This window comes from Anomaloglossus baeobatrachus, chromosome 7 (assembly GCF_048569485.1).
Source record: "Anomaloglossus baeobatrachus isolate aAnoBae1 chromosome 7, aAnoBae1.hap1, whole genome shotgun sequence".
Lineage (NCBI taxonomy): Eukaryota > Metazoa > Chordata > Amphibia > Anura > Aromobatidae > Anomaloglossus > Anomaloglossus baeobatrachus.
The window spans coordinates 19,999,163-20,020,855 of NC_134359.1; the positions used below are offsets into that span (position 1 = coordinate 19,999,163).

General features: G+C 45.4%; 2 protein-coding genes across 2 annotated transcripts in view; one reads left to right on the forward strand and one right to left on the reverse strand.

The window, feature by feature from the left end:
• The window catches only part of LOC142244973 (autophagy-related protein 9A-like), a 137,709-nt gene that overhangs the window by 67,390 nt on the left and 48,626 nt on the right, over positions 1 to 21,693 (reverse strand). The window contains exons 2-3 of the mRNA XM_075317123.1: positions 4,206 to 4,302; positions 3,583 to 3,686 (exon numbers count right to left, since the gene is read on the reverse strand). The gene's annotated coding sequence lies outside the window, so the exon portion shown is untranslated. The remainder of the gene's footprint in view (positions 1 to 3,582; positions 3,687 to 4,205; positions 4,303 to 21,693) is intronic.
• Positions 359 to 14,819, forward strand: LOC142246604 (uncharacterized). The gene is made up of 2 exons (XM_075319673.1): positions 359 to 1,026; positions 13,804 to 14,819. The coding sequence occupies exons 1-2, from the start codon at positions 359 to 361 to the stop codon at positions 14,498 to 14,500; spliced, it is 1,365 nt and encodes a 454-aa protein (XP_075175788.1). The 3' UTR covers positions 14,501 to 14,819.

Consider the following 21,693-nt stretch of genomic DNA (forward strand, 5'->3'; position numbering starts at 1 on the left):
CCTGTTCTCGCTGTTATAGGTTATGCTTTGGGCTCGTGTATGGTGTAAGCAATTAGGGTGAAGCTTTGGAGAAAAAACAAAACATGGAATTTGCATTTATAATGCAGCATTAAAAAGTGACACATTTCACACTGGATATGATGGTGCAAAACAGCCCCGAGCGTGACAGGTGTGCGGCTATTCTGCTGAACTAGAAAATTATATTTGATAAAACGTACTTTGTCATCAAGTAATAAAATAATGTTTGTATCGAAAGTGAAAACAGCGCAGGGAATGTCCTCTCCCTTATCTGTACAGAATATAAAGAAAACACTAGAGATCTTGTACAGACAGGTTAAATACTCCTGTAGACTGAACGATGTTGTCAGCATTTCTCAGGGAATTATTTGGAAAAACTAAGGATGAGAAAAGTAAGGCCAAAAATGATGAAGAGAAGACGGTGAATAATCCAGGTTTGCTGAGTGATGATGAGAGAAAACAAGCCGAAGAAGCTAAAGAACGGACACGACGACTTTTATCCGATGTTCTGAAGAAAAAGGAAAGTCTTCTGCTGGAAGATCTCAAGGTGTTTGGTGACTTGCAGTTAGAGAAGCATTACCCATTAATAACCACAGATCTGGTCGTAGAGCTGAGCCGGGAACTAGAGAAGGTGACTTTTGCAAAGAATAAGAATCCTAGCCACGATTTGTCAACTATTGCGTATGTGTACCCCGGCTCTGAAGATAGAACCATCTATCTATGTCCACTATTTTGGAAAAAGGATCCAGAATCTAAATCCCAAGAAGACACAATCATCCATGAGGTTTCCCACTTTCTTGGGTATAAGCATACAGTCCAGGAGAACAGTGACCGAGTGCAGACGTCACCACAGTCTATGTTGTGTCCTCAGACCGCTTACTCGGTGGCTTCAGCCCTGACGTTCGACATGGATCATCCTGGATCTTACACGGACGGCTCCTACTCCTGCTGTGGTGAGACCTCCCGGGACACCGCGTGCGAGAAATCCAGGGTTTCTAACTACGTCAGGTAGGTGGCGTATATTTACAAATGCATCTCAATAAATTAGAATATTATCAAAAAGTTAAGTTATTTCAGTAATTCAATACAAAAAGTGAAACACATATATTATATAGAGACATTACACACAGAGGGATCTATTCCTATATATTATATAGAGTCATTACACACAGAGGGATCTATTCCTATATATTATATAGAGTCATTACACACAGAGGGATCTATTCCTATATATTATATAGAGTCATTACACACAGAGGGATCTATTCCTATATATTATATAGAGTCATGACACACAGAGGGATCTATTCCTATATATTATATAGAGTCATGACACACCGAGGGATCTATTCCTATATATTATATAGAGTCATGACACACAGAGGGATCTATTCCTATATATTATATAGAGTCATGACACACAGAGGGATCTATTCCTATATATACACTAGCTGTACTCCCCGTCTTCGCCCGGGTTAATAACTGCTGTTAACAAAATAGAATGTATTAACAAAAATGTATTCTGCACACAAAAACCACAAAACAAATAGATAGAAATGTAATTATTAAAAGGCAAAAACTAAGCTAATAGAAGCATTTCACAACATATATTTCAACACCACAGATATTCCACACAGATTTAACATCCTATGACCTCACACATACTGAGAATGTCCTTTGTTGCCTATATTAACCAATCAGAGCTCAGATTAATTAACTAGCAAAATAGAAGCTAAGCTGTGATTGGTTGCTATTGGCAGCCTGATAAATCTCCAGGCAACAGAAAGCCCTCCCCCTGACAGTATATATTAGCTCACACATACAACTCTATGGTCGATGCGTGTCTGGCCCGACCAAAACCCTGCAGAGGTGACAGAAAGGAAAGCGAGTGCTGAGCTGTGCGTGATAGAGCAATAGGTCAGAATTACTTCCTGGAAACAATGGAGGACAAAGGAGTTTTAAAGGTGAAAAAAGTTAAAAGGTAATTTTTATTAAGACAATATATTAAAAAAAGAAATTTTTACATTTCCATATGACACAACAATGTAGTTATAAATAGAAAAATGGAACCAGTACAAAGAGGTAGTACAGTGGGTGAGCAGGAAAAAAGTGACCTAAAAATGCGCCCAATATCAGGTGACCTAAGAATAATCGCCGAATAGACGGCTACCAAAGAAGGATCAGAAGTAATACCTTGGGCGCCTGGAGCACAAAGCCTGCGGATGGGAGCGATAGGTAGGCAAGCGGTAGTAACCGAAGATACGCCCTGTACCTAGAAGCCTGGAAGTATTCGCAGGGTGAGCGGCTAACAATAGGTCAGCGGTAATACCTGGGGCGCCGGTGCACACAGCCTACAGATGGAAGTGCTCCGCGAGGAGGACCCGACGTACGTTTCGCAAAGGATTATGGTCGCTTATTCATATGGAAATGTAAACATTTCTTTTTTTAATATATTGTCTTAATAAAAATTACCTTTTAACTTTTTTCACCTTTAAAACTCCTTTGTCCTCCATTGTTTCCATGATTATTGGAGTGGTATGGGTTCAACACCTTTCATTGTATTGTGTTTGACCCTGTTTTGCTACTTAATGTGCCGCAGGTTTCTTTGCTTGATACAGAATTACATCCTGTATTATACTCCAGAGCTGCACTCACTATTCTGCTGGTGCAGTCACTGTGTACATACGTGCTGAGGGTGGTATATGTGTTCAAGCACGTGATAGTGTGTGGCGCATTTTGTGTGTGTATTCATATCCCCGAGTGTGGTGAGTATCCCATGTTGGGGCCCCACCTTAGCAACTGTATGGTATATACTCTTTGGCGCCATCGCTGCCCGGGATAGTAACTGTCTCTCTGTTTCTCTCCCATTCTCTGTCTGTCTCCCCCTCTGTATATATCTCTCTGTCTCTCTCTATCTCTTTGTCTGTCTGTCTGTCTGTCTCTTTCTCTGTCTATCTCTTTCTCCGTATGTCTAAATCCTAGATTAATCATGTCAGGCGTCTCCCCGAGAAACCTTCCATGATTATTCTGTAAGTGACAGTAAATAAACACACACACCCGAAAAAATCCTTTATTAGAAATAAAAAACACAAACATATACCCTGCTTCACCACTTTAATAAGCCCGAAAAAGCCCTCCATGTCCGGCGTAATCCAGGATGCTCCAGCGTCGCTTCCAGCTCTGCTGAATGGAGGTGACCGGAGCTGCAGAAGACACCGCCGCTCCTGTCACCTCCACGCAGCAAATGAAGACAGCCGCGCGATCAGCTGAGCTGTCACTGAGGTTACCCGCGGCCACCGCTGGATCCAGGGCGCCACATTTGCACACATTGCACTCCCCCCTCTGCTAGAATGAGGGACTTTGAAGACAAAAGTGGGTTGCATGCCCTTTGCCACGGACTTTGCCCAAAACAAAATGGGCTTTGCCCCTAAAGGACTATGATCCTGTTGTGAAGACAAGGCTGTAGTGCTAAAAAGGACTGTGCCTCTGTTCCAAGTGTTTACAGAAGTATAAGAGCCTGTGTCTCCATTATATGGATGTGGATTTCAAGGACTGTGCCCTCACCTGATGGGAGATCTATGGACTGTACCCTTGCAGTGCTTATTCTCTACTGGATCTTGTCATCTTGATTCTGGTTCTGTGTCTTCAAAGGAGATGTCATATTAATTCTGTGTACAGGAGAAGAAAAGAAAATAAATGTCATGCTGGTTGATGTTATGTGGTGTGTGTGCTGTGGTGTATTGTTTGGTGTCTCACAGGTTTTCCAGATGGTCAAGGATGACCATCGTTAAGGGAGGGAGAAATGTAAGGAGATGGACATACTGCTCACGTTCTCCATTGGAGATATCAGTGCTGTTGTTGCAAAGGGTAAAGGGTATTGGGTTATGCTTTATTGTAATGATGAGAATTTTAACATGTTGTTAATGCAGAGTTGTGATGCCAAATGATAGCGCAAGATGAGTTTGTGTTGGGACTAGCCCATAGTGGGAGGGGCTAGTGGAAAGGGACAGTGACTGTTTCCTGTTGAAAGTCAGATAGGGCCCAGTGTGTAACAGAGAAAGACCTAAGGTCATAATTATTGAGCAGAGTCACATGATATGGATGTCCCTAGAGTGAGAAGAGACTGAAGCAGAGGATAGCATAATTCTAAATAATGAGGAACAGAGAGAATTAATTAACTGACTTACATACTGAGTGATCTAATGGTGCTTTCACACATCCGGTTTTTGCTGTTAAACGGATCCGTCTTTTTTCTTCTTCCTCCATTCTGGCCAAAGGTAATTGCTGTGGTGGAAGGAGAGAGAGAGAGAGAAAGTTAGTTGTGACCAGAAGTGATTTTACACAAGTTCTGGGCATGCAAAATTCCCAGAACAAAAAAACGGATCTGTCCGCCGATTCCGTCTTTCCGGATGACGACGGATCTGGGGCCCATGGGCTTCCATTGTAAAAAAAAGACGGATGGCACCGGATCCGTTGTCACCCGTTTTTTTTGCTGGTCATTAAAAACGTTGCTTGGGACGTTCCATTCGGCGACCGCACAGACAAATTTCGCCGGATCTGTTTTATCCGTCATTCGCCGGATTGTGCCTGACAACGAAAACCGGATGTGTAAAAGCAGCCTAAGGGAGTACTATTTAATGGACTAGACTAAGGCCCGCTTTACATGCTACGACATCGCTAGCAATTGCTGGCGATGTCGAGCGTGATAGCACCCGCCCCCGTCGTTGTAACAATATGTGGTGATCGCTGCCGTAGCAAACATCGCTACGGCAGCATCACACGCACATACCTGCTCTGCGACGTCGCTGTGACCACCAAACAATCCCTCCTTCAAGGGGGAGGTGCATTCGGCGTCACCGCGACGTCACTTAGCAGCAGCCCAATAGCAGAGGAGGGGCGGAGATAAGCGGGACGAACATCCCGCCCACCTCCTTCCTTCCTCATTGCCGGCGGCCGCAGGTAAGGTGAGGTTCCTGCGGTGTCACACGTAGCGATGTGTGCTGCCGCAGAAACGAGGAACAACATCGTTACTGCAGCAGCAACGATAATTGGGAATAGGGGGGCATGTCACCGATTAGTGATTTTGAACGTTTTTGCAACAATTCAAAATCGCTAATAGGTGTCACACGCAACGACATCGCTAAAGCGGCCGGATGTGCGTCACAAAATCCGTGATCCCAACGAGATCGCTTTAGCAATCTCGTAGCGTGTAAAGCCACCTTAAGTGACTGAGTTAAACAGTCCTGGTACAGGACAGAGCAAAATGTGAAACAAACTGAGTGCCTGAGTGCCTCGGGCGGGAGTTCCCTAGGCATCCACTCGCTGCAATTTGGGTTTGGCCTTATTGGCACAATCCCCTTTAAGAAGGAATGGGCGCAGTGACATGTGAGGAAGGAAATCACTTTTACGCACTGTATTTGTGGTGTTGGGCTGTGTTGTGGAGAAACAAGTGGGACTAATGAAAGTTGGAGACAGTGAAGTAAGGGTATGTGCGCACGCTGCGTTCTGTCAAGTGCAGAAAAAAATGCACCCTCTGGCAGACTGGACAACTGTAAACACTGCGTTTGATAAAAAAAAAGCATCCAAAACGCATGCATTTTGGATGCATTTTGCATGCGCTGTGCAGGAGCGTAACTACCGCGGTCGCCATTGCGACCAGGCCCGAGAGGTTAGCGGCCCGGCGGCCACCTGGCAGATCAGCAGCCAGCTCTTGTCAGTGAGAGAGGAGCTGCGCTGATCTGTCACAGACCACGCGGCCGCTATATGACCCACTGCCGCAGCCGCTGAAACCGGCCCCCCTCCCCCCCCGCGCCTGGTGTCAGCGGCGGCACCGGGGCCCCCTCCCCCGTCACCGTGCACAGTAATGTTGAAGCACATAGCGCAGGACTGGAGGAGGACGACCGGAGCACCAGGAGAACAAGGCGAGGGGAGGACGAGCAGCGGTGGAAGAGGAGAGCGGTGAGGACAGAGCAGCGGCTGGGGAATGAGGAGAGAGGTGAGGACAGCAGCAGTGGAATGAGGAGACGTGAAGACAGAGCAGCAGTGGAAGGAAGAGAGAGGGTGATTACTTGTTGTTGGTTTTTTTTATATATAAATTTGTGAATACACGGTGGCCAGAGGCCTGGGGAGGCTGCATTATACATGGAGGCATGGGGAGACTGGCTGCATTAGTATACATGGAGGCCTGGAGAGGCTGGTTGCTATATTATACATGGAGGCCTGGAGAGGCTGGCTGCTATATTATACATGGAGGCCTGGAGAGGCTGGCTGCTATATTATACATGGAGGCCTGGAGAGGCTGGCTGCATTATTATACATGGAGGACTGGAGAGGCTAGCTGCTATATTATACATGGAGGCCTGGAGAGGCTGGGTGCATTATTATACATGGAGGCCTGGAAAGGCTGGCTGCATTATTATACATGGAGGCCGGCTGCATTATTATACATGGAGGACTGGGGAGCCTGGCTGCTATATTATACATGGAGGCTTCGAGAGGCTGGCGGCTATATTATACATGGAGGCTTGGAGAGGCGGGCTGCTATATTATACATGGAGGCCAGGGGAGGCTGGCTGCTATATTATACATGGAGGACTGGAGAGGCTGGCTGCTATATTATACATAGAGGCCTGGAGAGGCTGGCTGCTATATTATACATGGAGGCCTGGAGAGGTCGGCTGCATTATTATACATGGAGGCCTGGAGAGGCTGGCTGCATTATTATACATGGAGGCCTGGAGAGGCTGGCTGCTATATTATACATGGAGGACTGGGGAAGCTGGCTGCATTATTATACATGGAGGACTGGAGAGGCTGGCTGCCATATTATACATGGGGTCTTGGAGAGGCTGGCAGCTATATTATACATGGAGGCTTGGAGAGGCGGGCTGCTATATTATACATGGAGGCCTGGAGAGGCGGGCTGCTATATTATACATGGAGGCCTGGAGAGGCTGGCTGCTTTATTATACATGGAGGACTGGGGAGGCTGGCTGCATTATTATACATGGAGGACTGGGGAGGCCGGTTGCATTATTATATATGGAGGCCTGGAGAGGCTGGCTGCATTATTATACATGGAGGCCTGGAGAGGCTGGCTGCATTATTATACATGGAGGCCTGGAGAGGCTGGCTGCTATATTATACATGGAGGCCTGGAGAGGCTGGCTGCTATATTATACATGGAGGCCTGGGGAGGCTGGCTGTATTACTATACATGGAGGCCGGCTGCATTATTATACATGGAAGTCTGGAGAGGCCGGCTGCTATATTAAACTTGGAGGCCTGGAGAGGCCGGCTGCTATATTATACATGGAGGCCTGGGGAGGCTGGCTGTATTACTATACATGGAGGCCTGGGGAGGCTGGCTGCTTTACTATACATGGAGGACTGGGGAGGCTGGCTGCATTATTATACATGGAGGCCTGGAGAGGCTGGCTGCTTTACTATACATGGAGGCCTGGAGAGGCTGGCTGCTATATTATACATGGAGGCTTGGAGAGGATGGCTGCTATATTATACATGGAGGCTTGGGGAGGCTGGCTGCATTATTATACATGGAAGTCTAGAAAGGCTGGCTGCTATATTATACATGGAGGCCTGGGGAGGCTGGCTGCTATATTATACATGGAGGCCGGCTGCATTATTATACATGGAGGCCTGGGGAGGCGGACTGCTATATTATACATGGAGGCCTGTGGAGGCTGGCTGCATTACTATACATGGAGGACTGGGGAGGCTGGCTGCATTATTATACATGGAGGCCTGGGGAGGCTGGATGCATTATTATACATGGAAGCCTGGAGAGGCTGGCTGCTATATTATACATGGAGGCCTGGAGAGGTTGGCTGCAGTATTATACATGGAGGCCTGGAGTGGTTGGCTGCATTATTATACATGGAGGCCTGGGGAGGCCGGCTGCATTATTATACATGGAGGACTGGGGAGGCTGGCTGCTCTATTATACATGGAGGCCTGGAGAGGCTGGCTGCTCTATTATACATGGAGGCCTGGAGAGGTTGGCTGCATTATTATACATGGAGGCCTGGGGAGGCTGGCTGCATTATTATACATGGAGGCCTGGAGAGGCTGGCTGCTATATTATACATGGAGGCCTAGAGAGGCTGGCTGCTATATTATACATGGAGGCCTGGGGAGGCTGGCTGTATTACTATACATGGAGGCCGGCTGCATTATTATACATGGAAGTCTGGAGAGGCCGGCTGCTATATTATACATGGAGGCCTGGAGAGGCCGGCTGCTATATTATACATGGAGGCCTGGGGAGGCTGGCTGTATTATGTATAGCCCCACAAGTGTTGTGTCGGTGCATTACCTTCAGGGACTCCACGTGGATGGAACAGTCTGGTCACAGGTAGGGAACCTTCTTCTAGGATTGTCGTGACGCCACTCTCAGAATTGCGGTCAGTGGAGACCGCCACTGCAGGTTAGGGATGCCTGGGGCTGATGGTGGGTGCAGTCAGTTGTAATAGCCTCCTGAGAGTGAGGCATTCCCCAGGGCCCCGTGTAGGTGTGTGGAACTACAAGTCGCAGAATGACTCACACGCACAAGCAGAATGTCTTTCAGGGGTTTTACTCACTGTTGGTGGCAGGGTGAGTAACCCGGGCGTAGCTGGGATGAACCAGGCTGGAACCAGGTGTCCTTCAGGCTGACTGATGAGGGTGGCTACCGACTCGCCTTCCTTAGCCCTTTGCGTTTTGGGGTAACCCCTGCTTGAAGCCCTGCTGGGGTCGCCCAGGGAAGTTGCTGGTGCCTCTCTCCCCTTCCTTTTGGCCCGTTTGCTTGTAGCCTGGACCAGGTCACTCCGGCTGCTTGCCTCCTGTGAGCTATGGGCCCTCACTTTGCTACGTGGCTGCGGACTCTGTGGTGTTGTCTTGGGGGTGTAAAGTGCCCCCTCATGCAGGTTTGGCAAAGGACAGGTGGATCTATCCCTGCACTGGGACCTGTTACCCGTTTGGGCCTGGTTCTCCCTGACAGTCTCCTTACTCTCCACTCCGTTGCTCTCTCTTTAGTCGTGGGTGGATTTCGGGCAGCACTCCCAGGTGACCGTTCTCCCCCGTCGGTAGTCACTGCGCGTACGTTGTCAGAATTGTGTAGAGCTACAGGGTCTGCTTCTGCTCTCCCTGAACTTCACCACTCAACTCCTCGGCTCACTGTTCCCTCCTCTCCTGTTCTTGCCTACGTCACCTAGCAACCAGGCTCTCTACCACACCCCTTGAGTGGAGATGGAGGCTTCGCCCCCTCCTGGGGTCCCCAGGGGTCCTCCCAAAGGTACATGTGTGAGACCTGATCACTATGCGCCTGTGTAGTCACACCTCGGTCAGCCTTCGGGATTACCTGTTTTGTACTGTCCCCAGCATGGGTGCAGTACTCAATGGTGCCTGACCAGGTCAGGGGCGCCACATATTACTATACATGGAGGCCTGGGGAGGCTGGCTGCTTTACTATACATGGAGGACTGGGGAGGCTGGCTGCATTATTATACATGGAGGCCTGGAGAGGCTGGCTGCTTTACTATACATGGAGGACTGGGGAGGCTGGCTGCTATATTATACATGGAGGCCTGGAGAGGTTGGCTGCATTATTATACATGGAGGCCTGGGGAGGCCGGCTGCATTATTATACATGGAGGCCTGGGGAGGCTGGATGCATTATTATACATGGAAGCCTGGAGAGGCTGGCTGCTATATTATACTTGGAGGCCTGGAGAGGTTGGCTGCAGTATTATACATGGAGGCCTGGAGAAGTTGGCTGCATTATTATACATGGAGGACTGGGGAGGCCAGTTGCATTATTATATATGGAAGCCTGGGGAGGCTGACTGCATTATTATATATGGAGGCCTGGGGGGCTGCATAATAAACATGAAGGACACCTTATACATGGACTATAGGGGTGTTTCATACATAGAGGTCTATGGGACTGCATTATACTGGAGGTCTATGGGGCTGCATAATACAAAATGAAAGACACCTTTTACATGGAGTATAGGGGTACATTATACATGGAGGAGTATAGGGCTGCATAATACAATATGAAGTTTTATGGGGTTGCGTTATAATACATATAGGACTATGGGGCTACATTATAATATATGGAGGACTATGAAGGCTGCTTTATACATGGACTATGGGGGTGCATTATAAAACATGGAGGACCATGGAGTGCAGTATTATATATTGAGTACTATGGGGTGAATTATAATACATGGAGAACTATGGGAAATGCATTATAATACATGGAGGACAATGGTGGTGCATTCTAATATATGAAGGGTTATGTGGCACCCTTTATACTATATGGAAGGCCATGTGGGGGCCATTATAGTATTTGGAGAACTCTATACAAGGGGGGACAAAGATACAAGCATGGGAGGGGAACGTTTTGTGCTGAGGGAAAAAGGCTCTTTCCCTCAGCACCCAGCTTTCCCATGCTCTGATATACATCTTCTCTCAGCACCCAGCTTTCCCATGCTCTGATATACATCTTCTCTCAGCACCCAGCTTTCCCATGCTCGGATATACATCTTCTCTCAGCACCCAGCTTTCCCATGCTCTGATATACATCTTCTCTCAGCACCCAGCTTTCCCATGCTCTGATATACATCTTCTCTCAGCACCCAGCTTTCCCATGCTCTGATATACATCTTCCCTCAGCACCCAGCTTTCCCATGCTCTGATATACATCTTCTCTCAGCACCCAGCTTTCTCATGCTCTGATATACATCTTCTCTCAGCACCCAGCTTTCCCATGCTCTGATATACATCTTCTCTCAGCACCCAGCTTTCTCATGCTCTGATATACATCTTCCCTCAGCACCCAGCTTTCTCATGCACTGATATACATCTTCTCTCAGAACCCAGCTATCTCATGCTCTGATATACATCTTCCCTCAGCACCCAGCTTTCTCATGCTCTGATATACATCTTCTCTCAGCACCCAGCTTTCTCATGCTCTGATATACATCTTCCCTCAGCACCCAGCTTTCTCATGCTCTGATATACATCTTCTCTCAGCACCCAGCTTTCTCATGCTCTGATATACATCTTCTCTCAGCACCCAGCTTTCTCATGCTCTGATATACATCTTCTCTCAGCACCCAGCTTTCTCATGCTCTGATATACATCTTCTCTCAGCACCCAGCTTTCCCATGCTCTGATATACATCTTCCCTCAGCACCCAGCTTTCCCATGCTCTGATATACATCTTCTCTCAGCACCCAGCTTTCCCATGCTCTGATATACATCTTCTCTCAGCACCCAGCTTTCCCATGCTCTGATATACATCTTCTCTCAGCACCCAGCTTTCTCATGCTCTGATATGGGAAAGCTGGGTGCCGAGGACAAGATAAATATCAGAACTTAGGAAAGCTGGATGCTGATAGAGGGATTTCAGATCATGGGAAACCTGGGTGGTGGGGATAAGAGCCAAGTGTCAGCGTCATTATCCTGTACCGCGAGTGTCAGTGTCATTATCCCCTACCCTTAAGTGTTGGTGTATGTGGAGGGGGTGCAGGTCTGCACTTTGCACCGGGGCCCATCCAACTCTAGTTACGCCACTGGCGTTTTGCATGTGTTTTCAATGCATTTTTGACAGTGCGGTCCCACGGCAATTCAGCTCTGCTGCATTCCAGCTGACAGCAGACTCCGACAGAGCCGCGCGATGAGAATGAACTTGGATTAACTTCACCTGACTTCATTATCATCCCGCGGCTTTGTGTGTCGCGGCCTGATTTGCGATTACAGGTGAAGGACTGACCGGTGACCGCAAATCCCCTGAGTGACTGCAGTAAGCCACGCGATCAGGGATGCCGTCTCTCAGGTTACCCGCGGCCTCAGCTGAAGTCCTCCACCTGAGAGCTGTGGCCGCGGGTAACATGAGAGACGCCATCTCTGATAGTGCAATTCACTTCACTTGCTGCGTGGAGCTCACAGGAGCGGTCGTGGTCTGTGGCCGCTGTCAGCTTCCGATGTAGCAGAGCTGAAAGCGTCGTGGGACCTCATGTGGATTACGTCGGACATGGAGGGGTATTTGGGGATTTTAATAAAGTGGTGAAAGAGGGTGCTTTTTTTGTCTTTTATTCCAAATAAAGGATTTTTTGGGTGATTGTGTTTATTTTCTTTAACTTATAGGTTAATCATGGGGGAGGTGTCTCATAGACGCTTGCCATGATTAACCTAGGACTTAGTGGCAGCTATGGGCTGCCATTAACTCCTTATTACCCCGATTGCCACCGTACCAGGGCATTTCGGGAAGAGCCGGGTAGAGTCCCGGGACTGTCGCATCTAATGGATGCGGCAATTCCGGGCGGCTGCTGGCTATTTTTAGGCTGGGGGCTTTCCGTAACGTGGGGCTCCCCATCCTGAGAATGCCAGCCCCCAGCTGTGTGACTTTATCTTGGCTGAGTATCATTTGGGGGGGGGGAACCACACGTCGTTTTTTTTTTTAAATTATTTATTTTACTGCACAATATAGACACGCCCACTGGCGGCTGTGATTGGTTGCAGTGAGACAGCTGTCATTCAGCATGGGGGCTCGTCTGAATGCAACCAATCATAGGCGCCGGTGGGCGGGGCTAAGCAGGGAATACGAGATGGAATAATGAGCGGCTGGCATTTTCAAAGCAGTAGAAGCCGCCGGAGCTTTGTGACAGCCGTGCAGCACTGCGCCGGTGATTGGTGAGTATGAAAGAGGGAGAGAACGACCGACAGACACACAGAGAAGAGAGTACGACCGACCGACAGAGAGACCAAAAAACCTGCGTTTTGGCTGTCTAAAAAGCATGCAGACCGCAACAAAATTGCAGTGCAAGCGCACAGCTAAACATTTTGCTTGCGTTTTGACACACCATTCATTTCAATGAGTGCAAAATGCAACCAAAACGCACAAAAGAAGTGACATGCTGCTTTTTTAAACGCATCGATTTTGTCAAATATTTGGCATCCAAAACGCTGCGTTTTAAAAAGCAGCGTGCGCATGGAATTTGCCGACTTCTCATAGAATTTGCTGGGGAAGCACAACGCATGCATTTTGACAATGACACGCGGCAGTTTTAAATGCAGCCAAAACGCAGGAAAAAACGCAACGTGCGGACATAGCCTAAAGGTGGTGAAGAAAATATGCATAACGATGCTCTGTGATACTGAAACGTATGAGAAGATGGGTTCCTGCTATCTAGTATACACTGTTGTTATCAAATCACTGTTAAGTAAAACTACATTTTTAAAGAACTTGTTGCCTCCCTTGATTAACTGGATAACATCTGATCCTGGCCATCCAAAGTCATCGGCATCCTGTGGCCTGCAATAGTATACCTCCAGAACAGCAACAGTGCAAACACCCAACTAGGAATTCCTCTTTCTTGTAGCATGTCGGTGTGTAGAAGTCACAGACCTCACCCACATCTACCGCCCTGTGCCACGCTAAAGCCATGTGCCATTTTGCTAAATTTACAAACACTTTAATTTTTTTTTTTTAGAAAAATATTACATAAATGCAAAAACTTGCTGTTTTTGGCCAAACGTCTTTGTGGCAAATTTTCCCCTTTGTGTTTCCATGAGTGACTCTGTGAATAAACAGTTCCATAGCTGATCGAATTAGCTGCTGTGATCTAGCTACTTCCTAGATTCAGAATCAAAGGAATGAGGTTTTAAGAATAACCAGCAATACCAAGAAAAGGCCAGTTTTCAGGACCGTAAATTTTGATTTTTTTAACCTTACATCTAACTAATTTGATACTTTATTGTTTTTATTTTATTTATCAGGTTGGTGAAGTTGATGCACAAAGTGGAACGTCTGTGGAAACAAATACGGCCGATGCAGAGACCTCCTGCAGGAGATGGGACCGCTGCTACTCGTGACCATACAGGTCCCCCTGGTGAAGAGTTGGGGTCCGATACTTGTAGTGTAAAGACGGACTTTTCTTTTGAAGGTTTTGATATGTCTGATGATGAGATGGATGCGTCTGAGGAGCAGACAGATATTGTTATGCAGATGGTAAAGAGATGGATCACTTTGGTGAAAAGTCAGGGAGATCTGTGGAAGACACAAACCAACTTGTTAGAAAAGCAGAAAGATCTGAGGATACAAATTAATCTGTTGAAGGAGAGAAATCTTTTGAAGGCGCAAACCAATCTGTTGAATAAGCGAACCAAGCTGTTGGAGGAGCAAACCAAGCTGTTGGAGGCACGGGATAATGTTTTGAAGGCAAAGGCCAATCTGGTGAAAGCACTGGACGATATGTTGGAGTCAAGAGTCAATATTTGGGAAACTCAAACCGAAATGTTGGTGACACAGTTCAGTATGGAGGTGATAAAGGCTGATGTGGTGAAGATCCTGAGCGACATGTTGGAGACATTGGCTGATGTGTTGCATAGACAGTATATGTTGAAATGTAGGTTGTTATTGTATAGACACTGGCCCATTTTTTGGATCAAGTATTGGTTCAGGGAATTCAAATAGAGGCTCAACATGAAGAACAAAAATGTACTAGAATCTCAGAGACTTGAAAAATATAGTAAATTTAAAGTATTAATTACACTGGTTGTTCCATAAAAAAAAGGTTGAAACAATATCATGATTGTATCACTGCATACACTGTACATTGCTGACTTCATAATCACAGATCAATCCAGGAATAGGACAATCCATGACTGTTATGACCATTTACACATTGTAATTCTTAATACAATCCACTTAGCGTTTGCAGCCTGGAAACCACCAATAAGTTGCCTTCAGTTGACTTCATTCTCATCTCAGTTATGAACCTACATCTTGATGTTTAACAGTAAATAAATTACAAATAAATTAAAATTCTTCTCAGATTCTGTATTTTTCTTCATAAATTAAAATATTAACCAAGAAGAGGATGATCTGTGCTCCAGATTTTGGATGAATTTAGAAAGCATGATATTTATTTAAAAACCTCTGGTCCAGGCAGATTTTCTAACTGATTCATGTGTGATGTGAGTGATCAATGATGTATGAGCCATTACATATGTCAAAGGTCTAAATATGACTATAAGGGTATGTGCGCACCTAACCATTCTTTGTGGCATCAAAAACGCTGCGTTTCTGGCCGCTAAAAAAGCACAAAAACGCATAACGCATAAAAAAACGCATGCTTCTCTAGTGATGTATATGCCCTCAATGTCTCCTGTGATGTCTATGCCCCCAGCCATGTCTATGCTCCCCATTGATGTATATTCCTCTCAGCCTTCACCAGTGATGTACAGTACAGACCAAACGTTTGGACACACCTTCTAATTCAAAGAGTTTTCGTTATTTTCATGACTCTGAAAATTGTACATTGACATTGAAGGCATCAAAACTATGAATTAACACATGTGGAATGAAATACTTAACAAAAAAGTGTGAAACAACTGATAATATGTCTTATATTCTAGGCTCTTCAAAGTAGTCACCTTTTGCTTTGATTACTGCTTTGCACACTCTTGGCATTCTCTTGATGAGCTTCAGGAGGTGGTCACCGGAAATGGTTTTCACTTCACAGGTGCGCCCTGTCAGGTTTAATAAGTGGGTTTCTTGCATTATAAATGGGGTTGGGACCATCAGTTGTGTTGTGCAGACGTCTGGTGGATACACAGCTGATAGTCCTACTGAATAGACTTTTAGAATTTGTATTATGGCAAGAAAAGAGCAGCTAAGTAAAGAAAAATGAGTGGCCATCATTACTTTAAGAAATGAAGGTCATTCAGTCCGAAAAATTGGGAAAACTTTGAAAGTGTCCCCAAGTCCAGAGGGAAAAACCATCAAAAGCTACAAAGAAATCACTACAAAGCAGTAATCAAAGCAAAAGGTGGCTACTTTGAAGAACCTAGAATATAAGACATATTTTCAGTTGTTTCACATTTTTTTGTTAATTATTTCATTCCACATGTGTTAATTCATAGTTTTGATGCCTTCAAAATGAATCTACAATTTTCAGAGTCATGAAAATAAAGAAAACTCTTCGAATAAGAAGGTGTGTCCAAACTAGTGGTCTGTACTGTATATGCCCTTAATGTCTCCTTTGATGTCTATGCCTAATCCCCTCCTATAATGTTTATGTCCCAGCCCCTCCTGTGATGTATATCCCCCCATCCCTGCCTATGATGTATATGCCCCCAGCATCTCCTGTGATGCAAATGCCCCCAGCGTCGCCTGTGATATACTGTATATGCCCCCAGCATCTCCTGTGATGTATATACAGAAGTCCCAGTGTCTACAGCGTGATATATATATGCATCAGTTCCAGCCAGCACAAACCTGGAAAAGCAGGTTGTGAGAAGCAACAAGGTCAATATCACGTAATATCACAGCCGCGCCAAAAACAATAATGTGGAGCTGCCACAGTGAGTTGTTTGACTAAACATAGCAGGGTAACTTTCAAGTTGATAATTTTGTGCGGCCCTTGAATGATTGTAGATATTTCCAAATGGCCCCCGGCAGAAAAAAAGGTTTCCCACCCCTGATCTAAACAATGCCTGGATTACAGGTAATTTGTGTTCATCCTGACTTTCTAAAAGAGCAGCAAATTACATGGACCATAAAATGGCGCCGTTAAATGACAACTTTCAAATAATGAGCCCTAATATGACTATATCGGTAGAAAAATAAAGTAAGGGGCACTTTGCACACTACGATATCGCAGGTGCGATGTCGGTGGGGGTCAAATCGAAAGTGACGCACATCCGGCGTCGCTGTCGACATCGTAGTGTGTAAATCCTTTATGAGACGATTAACGAGCGCAAATGCATTGTAATCGTATCATCGGTGTAGTGTCCGCCATTTCTATAATTTAGCTGCTGCGACGGTACGATGTTGTTCCTCGTTCCTGCGGCAGCGCACATCGGTGTGTGAGAAGCCGCAGGAGCGGGGAACATCTCCGACCTGCGTCACCGCGGCTCACGCCGGCTATGCGGAAGGAAGGAGGTGGGCGGGATGTTTACGTCCCGCTCATCTCCGCCCCTCCGCTTCTATTGGCCGCCTGCCGTGTGATGTCGCTATGACGCCGCACAACCCGCCCCCTTAGTAAGGAGGCGGGTCGCCGGTCAGAGCGACGTCGCAGGGCAGGTGAGTGCATGTGAAGCTGCCGTAGCGATAATGTTCGCTACGGCAGCAATCACAAGATATCGCTGCTGCGACGGGGGCGGGGACTATCGCGCTCGGCATCGCAGCATCGGCTTGCGATGTCGTAGTGTGCCATGTACCCCTAAAGCCTCTTGGTGATGTGATCGGGATTTTCACACAATCTTCAACTGGGGGATTTAATTTCACCTTGAGGAGCTTCCTCTCCGGTCTTTAAACAACAATAATAAAAAGAATAAGTAAGTTCTACTAAATGATAAAAACACATATAACAATATTAAATCAATATAAAAAGCTAAGAAAAAAGTTTATAAAGGTAAACAGGGTTTCTTGTTCTTGCTGTTTTAATGTTATAGTGGGCTCATAGTTAATATAATCATTGGGGTAGAGCTTTGGGGAACAAAGAAAAACAAAATTCTTCATTAAAATGCAGCATACAAAAAGTAAAAAATGTCACTCTGAAACCAAAAGTGAAAAACACCATAAAAGAGTTAACCTGTGCAGCTTTTATCCTGAACAGAAAATTCCATATATTTTGTTATAACATCACAAAAAAAATAGCTGTAGTGAAAGTGAAAATGTGTCAGAGGCTTTCTGCTCCATTATCTCTCTATTATATAATGAAGACACCAGAAGAATCTACTCCCAAAGGAAATAACATCTGTAGACAGAACAATGAACTCAAGACTTCTGGGGATCTTTACAATAAGTGAGGATGAAAAAACTAAGGCCACGGAAGCTAAAGAGCGAACCCAAAGACTTTTATCCGATGCTCTGAAAAAGAAGGAAAGTCTTCTCGTGGAAGATCTCAAGATGTTTGAAGACCTCAACTTAGAGACACTGCATCCGTTCATCACCACAGATCTGGTGGAGGAGCTGAGCCGGGAACTAAAGAAGGTGACATTTGCAAAGGATAAAGATCCTACACGCGATTGTGAAACTATTGCGTATGTCTACCCCGGCTCTAAAGATAGAACCATCTATTTATGTGGTCCATTTTGGAAAAAGGATCCAGAATCTAAATCCCAAGAAAGAACAATCATCCACGAGGTTTCCCACTTTCTTGGATATGGTCACACAGTCCAGGAGAACAGTGACGGAGTGCAGAAGTCACCGCAGTCTATGTTGTATCCTCTGACCGCTTACTCGGTGGCTTCAGCCCTGACATCGTCCATGGACCATCCTAGATCTTACACAGACGGCTCCTACTCCTGCTGTGGTGAGACCTCCCGGGACACCGTGTGCGAGAAATCCTGGGTTTGCAATTACATCAGGTAGGTGGCAAAAATATTTATGGAAAAAGTATACAGTATATCCACCTCCAGAATTGGATAAAAAATGTTGATACTGTCATGGTTCTGATTTGCGGTGCTCTGCTCTCCTGCAGAGCTGATGCTCTGTTGTATTGTGCTCCGATGGATTGTTTCCCATCTTTGGTGTTGGTGCTGGGAGGGGTCTGTTCACAGGAGCCTCATTCCGGGAGGTTGCTCTGCTCTGCTTCATTAGGGTGCAACCTCACCCGGAATGTCGCCAGTCATAGTTCCTGTTCTGCAGTAAGTGCTTCTGACTCCCACTGTTCTGATCTTGTCTCTCGACCCTGGACCTTAGTTACCCTTCTCCGCCCGTGCCCCTGACTGACGTTACCTCCTGGCTCCTGACCTCTAGTTCGTACCCTGACCTTGGCTCTGCTTTCTCCCTGTGTTACATACGTGACCTCCTGGCTCCTGACCCCTGGCTTGTTTGACTCCTCTACTAGTTGTATCTAGTGACACCTAGTGATTGAGCTTCTTAGATACTTTGTTGAAGCATTAGAATCCAAAAGTCCATGATTTAAAATAAAGAGAAAACAGCATGATCTATAATGCTAAGATAATATGTGGCAATAGCTCCGCTCCGGAGCCCTTTATCCAAGCTGCTTCACCTCCAGACCGGACAGTCCATATAAATCAAGTAACCAACAGATCAGTATGTGACAAAGGATCACAGGAATAGACAATAAATTAACATCCTGTGTCCAATGTGAAGATGCAAATATACAAATAAATGCAAAAAATATACATTGAAAGAAATGCAAAAAGATTGTATAAAAGGTTCCAACTTAGCAATGCCGAGTGATTTTCTGTATATATAATAAAATAGTTCCTATTACAATGTGCATCCAAAGAAATGAGTGAAAAAGTGGATTTATATTTTTCCCAGCGTATTTGATACCATATTATTTTACTGTTTTATGTTTTCTTTTATTTTATGCCACAAAATGTATATTAATTGTATATTAAGATTGTATGAAACGCCTTTCATGTGTATGTGAATCCGCACAGTGTGAACTAATTGTATATTTCCTGTTGTGATTCCTCCAACTTGATGGGATCTATTTTATTATAAATACAAGGTACATAAAATCACTTTGCATTGCTAAGTTGGAACCTTCTATAGAATCTTTTTACACTTCTTTCAGTATATATATTTGCATTTATTTGTTACCTTGCATCTTCACATTGGTAGAGAGGATGTTAATTTGTTGTCAAATCCTTTTTCGCATTCTAGGTCTGTTGGTTACTTGATTTATATGGACTTTCAGTTTGGAGGCGAAGCAGCTTGGATAAAGGATGTGGTTGTCATGATTCACTTATGGCTCCACTCTATGCAGAGCCATTGTGTCCTAGGTGTTTTCTTGTTGTCTGTATTTTCCGGGTTCAGGTTTATTAGGAGGGGTCTATTCGGTCGTGCCGTTCCGGGTGATCGCTCTGCCTTATCTTGGAGCTGTCTCACCCGGAACGCTGCCAGTAATAGTTCCTGCTCTGCAGTGTACGCTTCTGGTTTTCGTGAGTTCTTCTTCTTCATCCCATTCCCTGACCTCCATCCCTCTTGTATTGTTTGTACTCCCTGTCTCCCTGACCCTTGACCTGTTTTGTGACCCTGGCCCAGCTCTCTCCTCTGTACTTACATGTCCTCTTGGCTTGTTCTCCGACCATGGCTCTGCTTCCCTTCTGTACCTGACACTACTTCTTGGCTTACTCACCACCGGCTTGCACATGACCTCGGCTTCTCTTGCTCCTCTGTAGTGACGTTACCTCCCGGCTTCTGGCTCTCGGCTTGATCAACTACTCTACAGACTGTCCCTGCCTTGGTACTAGTGACCCATAGTGGGCAAACTCTACACCATTCCAGGGTACCTGCGCCCCCTGGTAGAGGTCATGCTTCTGAAACGTGCAGCTGTAGCCACATGTTATCGTAGGATTATAGACCAAGCTGTTTTCCCTACATTTTAAATCATGGACCTTTTGGATTTTAATACTTCAATAAAGTTTCAACTTTTTTTTATCCAATTCTGGAGCTGGATATTTACTTTTTCCATTGTATTATCCACGTTTGTCTGGTTTCCGCACTCCATATTACTTGAACCGCATGAGGGAAGCTGGCCATCAGATACAAAAGAAAGGTCAAGAGAAAACAGCGGTTACAGGAAAAAGCAGATTCTTGGCAAAACAAGTTTTGATTTTATTAATGTTAAATGTAACTAATTTGGCAATTTATCATGTTTTGGTTTTTTTTTTTATCAGGTTGGTGAAGTTGATGCACAAAGTGGAACATCTATGGAAACAAATACGGCCGGTGCAGAGACCTCCTGCAGGAGATGGGACCCTGGCTACTCGTGACCATTCAGGTTCCCCGGGTGAAGAGTTGGGGTCCGACATTTGTAGTGTAAAGACAGACATTCCTTTTGCAGATTTTGATATATCTGATGACGAGATGGATGCGTCTGAGGAGCAGACAGATATTGTTAAGCAGATGGTAAAGCGATGGACGACTCTGGTGAAAAGTCAGGGAGATCTGTGGAAGCCACAAACCAACTTATTAGAGAAGCAGAAAGATCTGATGAAACAAATTAATCTGTTGAAGATGCACAAAAATCTGCTGAATGAGCAAACCAAGCTGTTGAAAGCACAGGATAATACTTTGAAGGAAAAGGACAATATGGCCGATATGTTGGAGCCACTGGACAATAAGTGGGATACAAAAGCCAAAATGTTGGTGACACAGATCAATATGAAGGAAACAAAAGCCGATGTGGTGAAGGCCCTGGAGGACACGCTGAAGACCCTGGCCGATGTGTTGGAGAGACAGTATATGTTGAAACGTAGGCTGTTACGTTATAGACACTGGCCCATGTTTAGGAGCAAGAATTGGTTCAGGGAATTAAGATAGAGGCGCCACATGAAGAAAAAAAATGTCCCAGAATCTCAGAGACTTGAAAAATATAGTAAGTTTAAAGTTTGAAACAATATCATGATTGCAAACATTGCTGATTTCATAATCATACATCAGTCCAGGAGTGTGACAATCCAGGACTGTTATGACCATTTACATACTGTAATTATTAATACAATCCACTTATCATTTGTATCCTGGAAACCATCAGCAAGTTGCTTTCAGTTGACTTCATTCTCATCTCAGATATGAACCTATATGTTGATGTTTTCCAGGAAAAAAATCTACAAAAGATGCCGACACCTGCAGTTATTATTTTAGATTATAAACCAAATAAATTACAATTTTTCTCA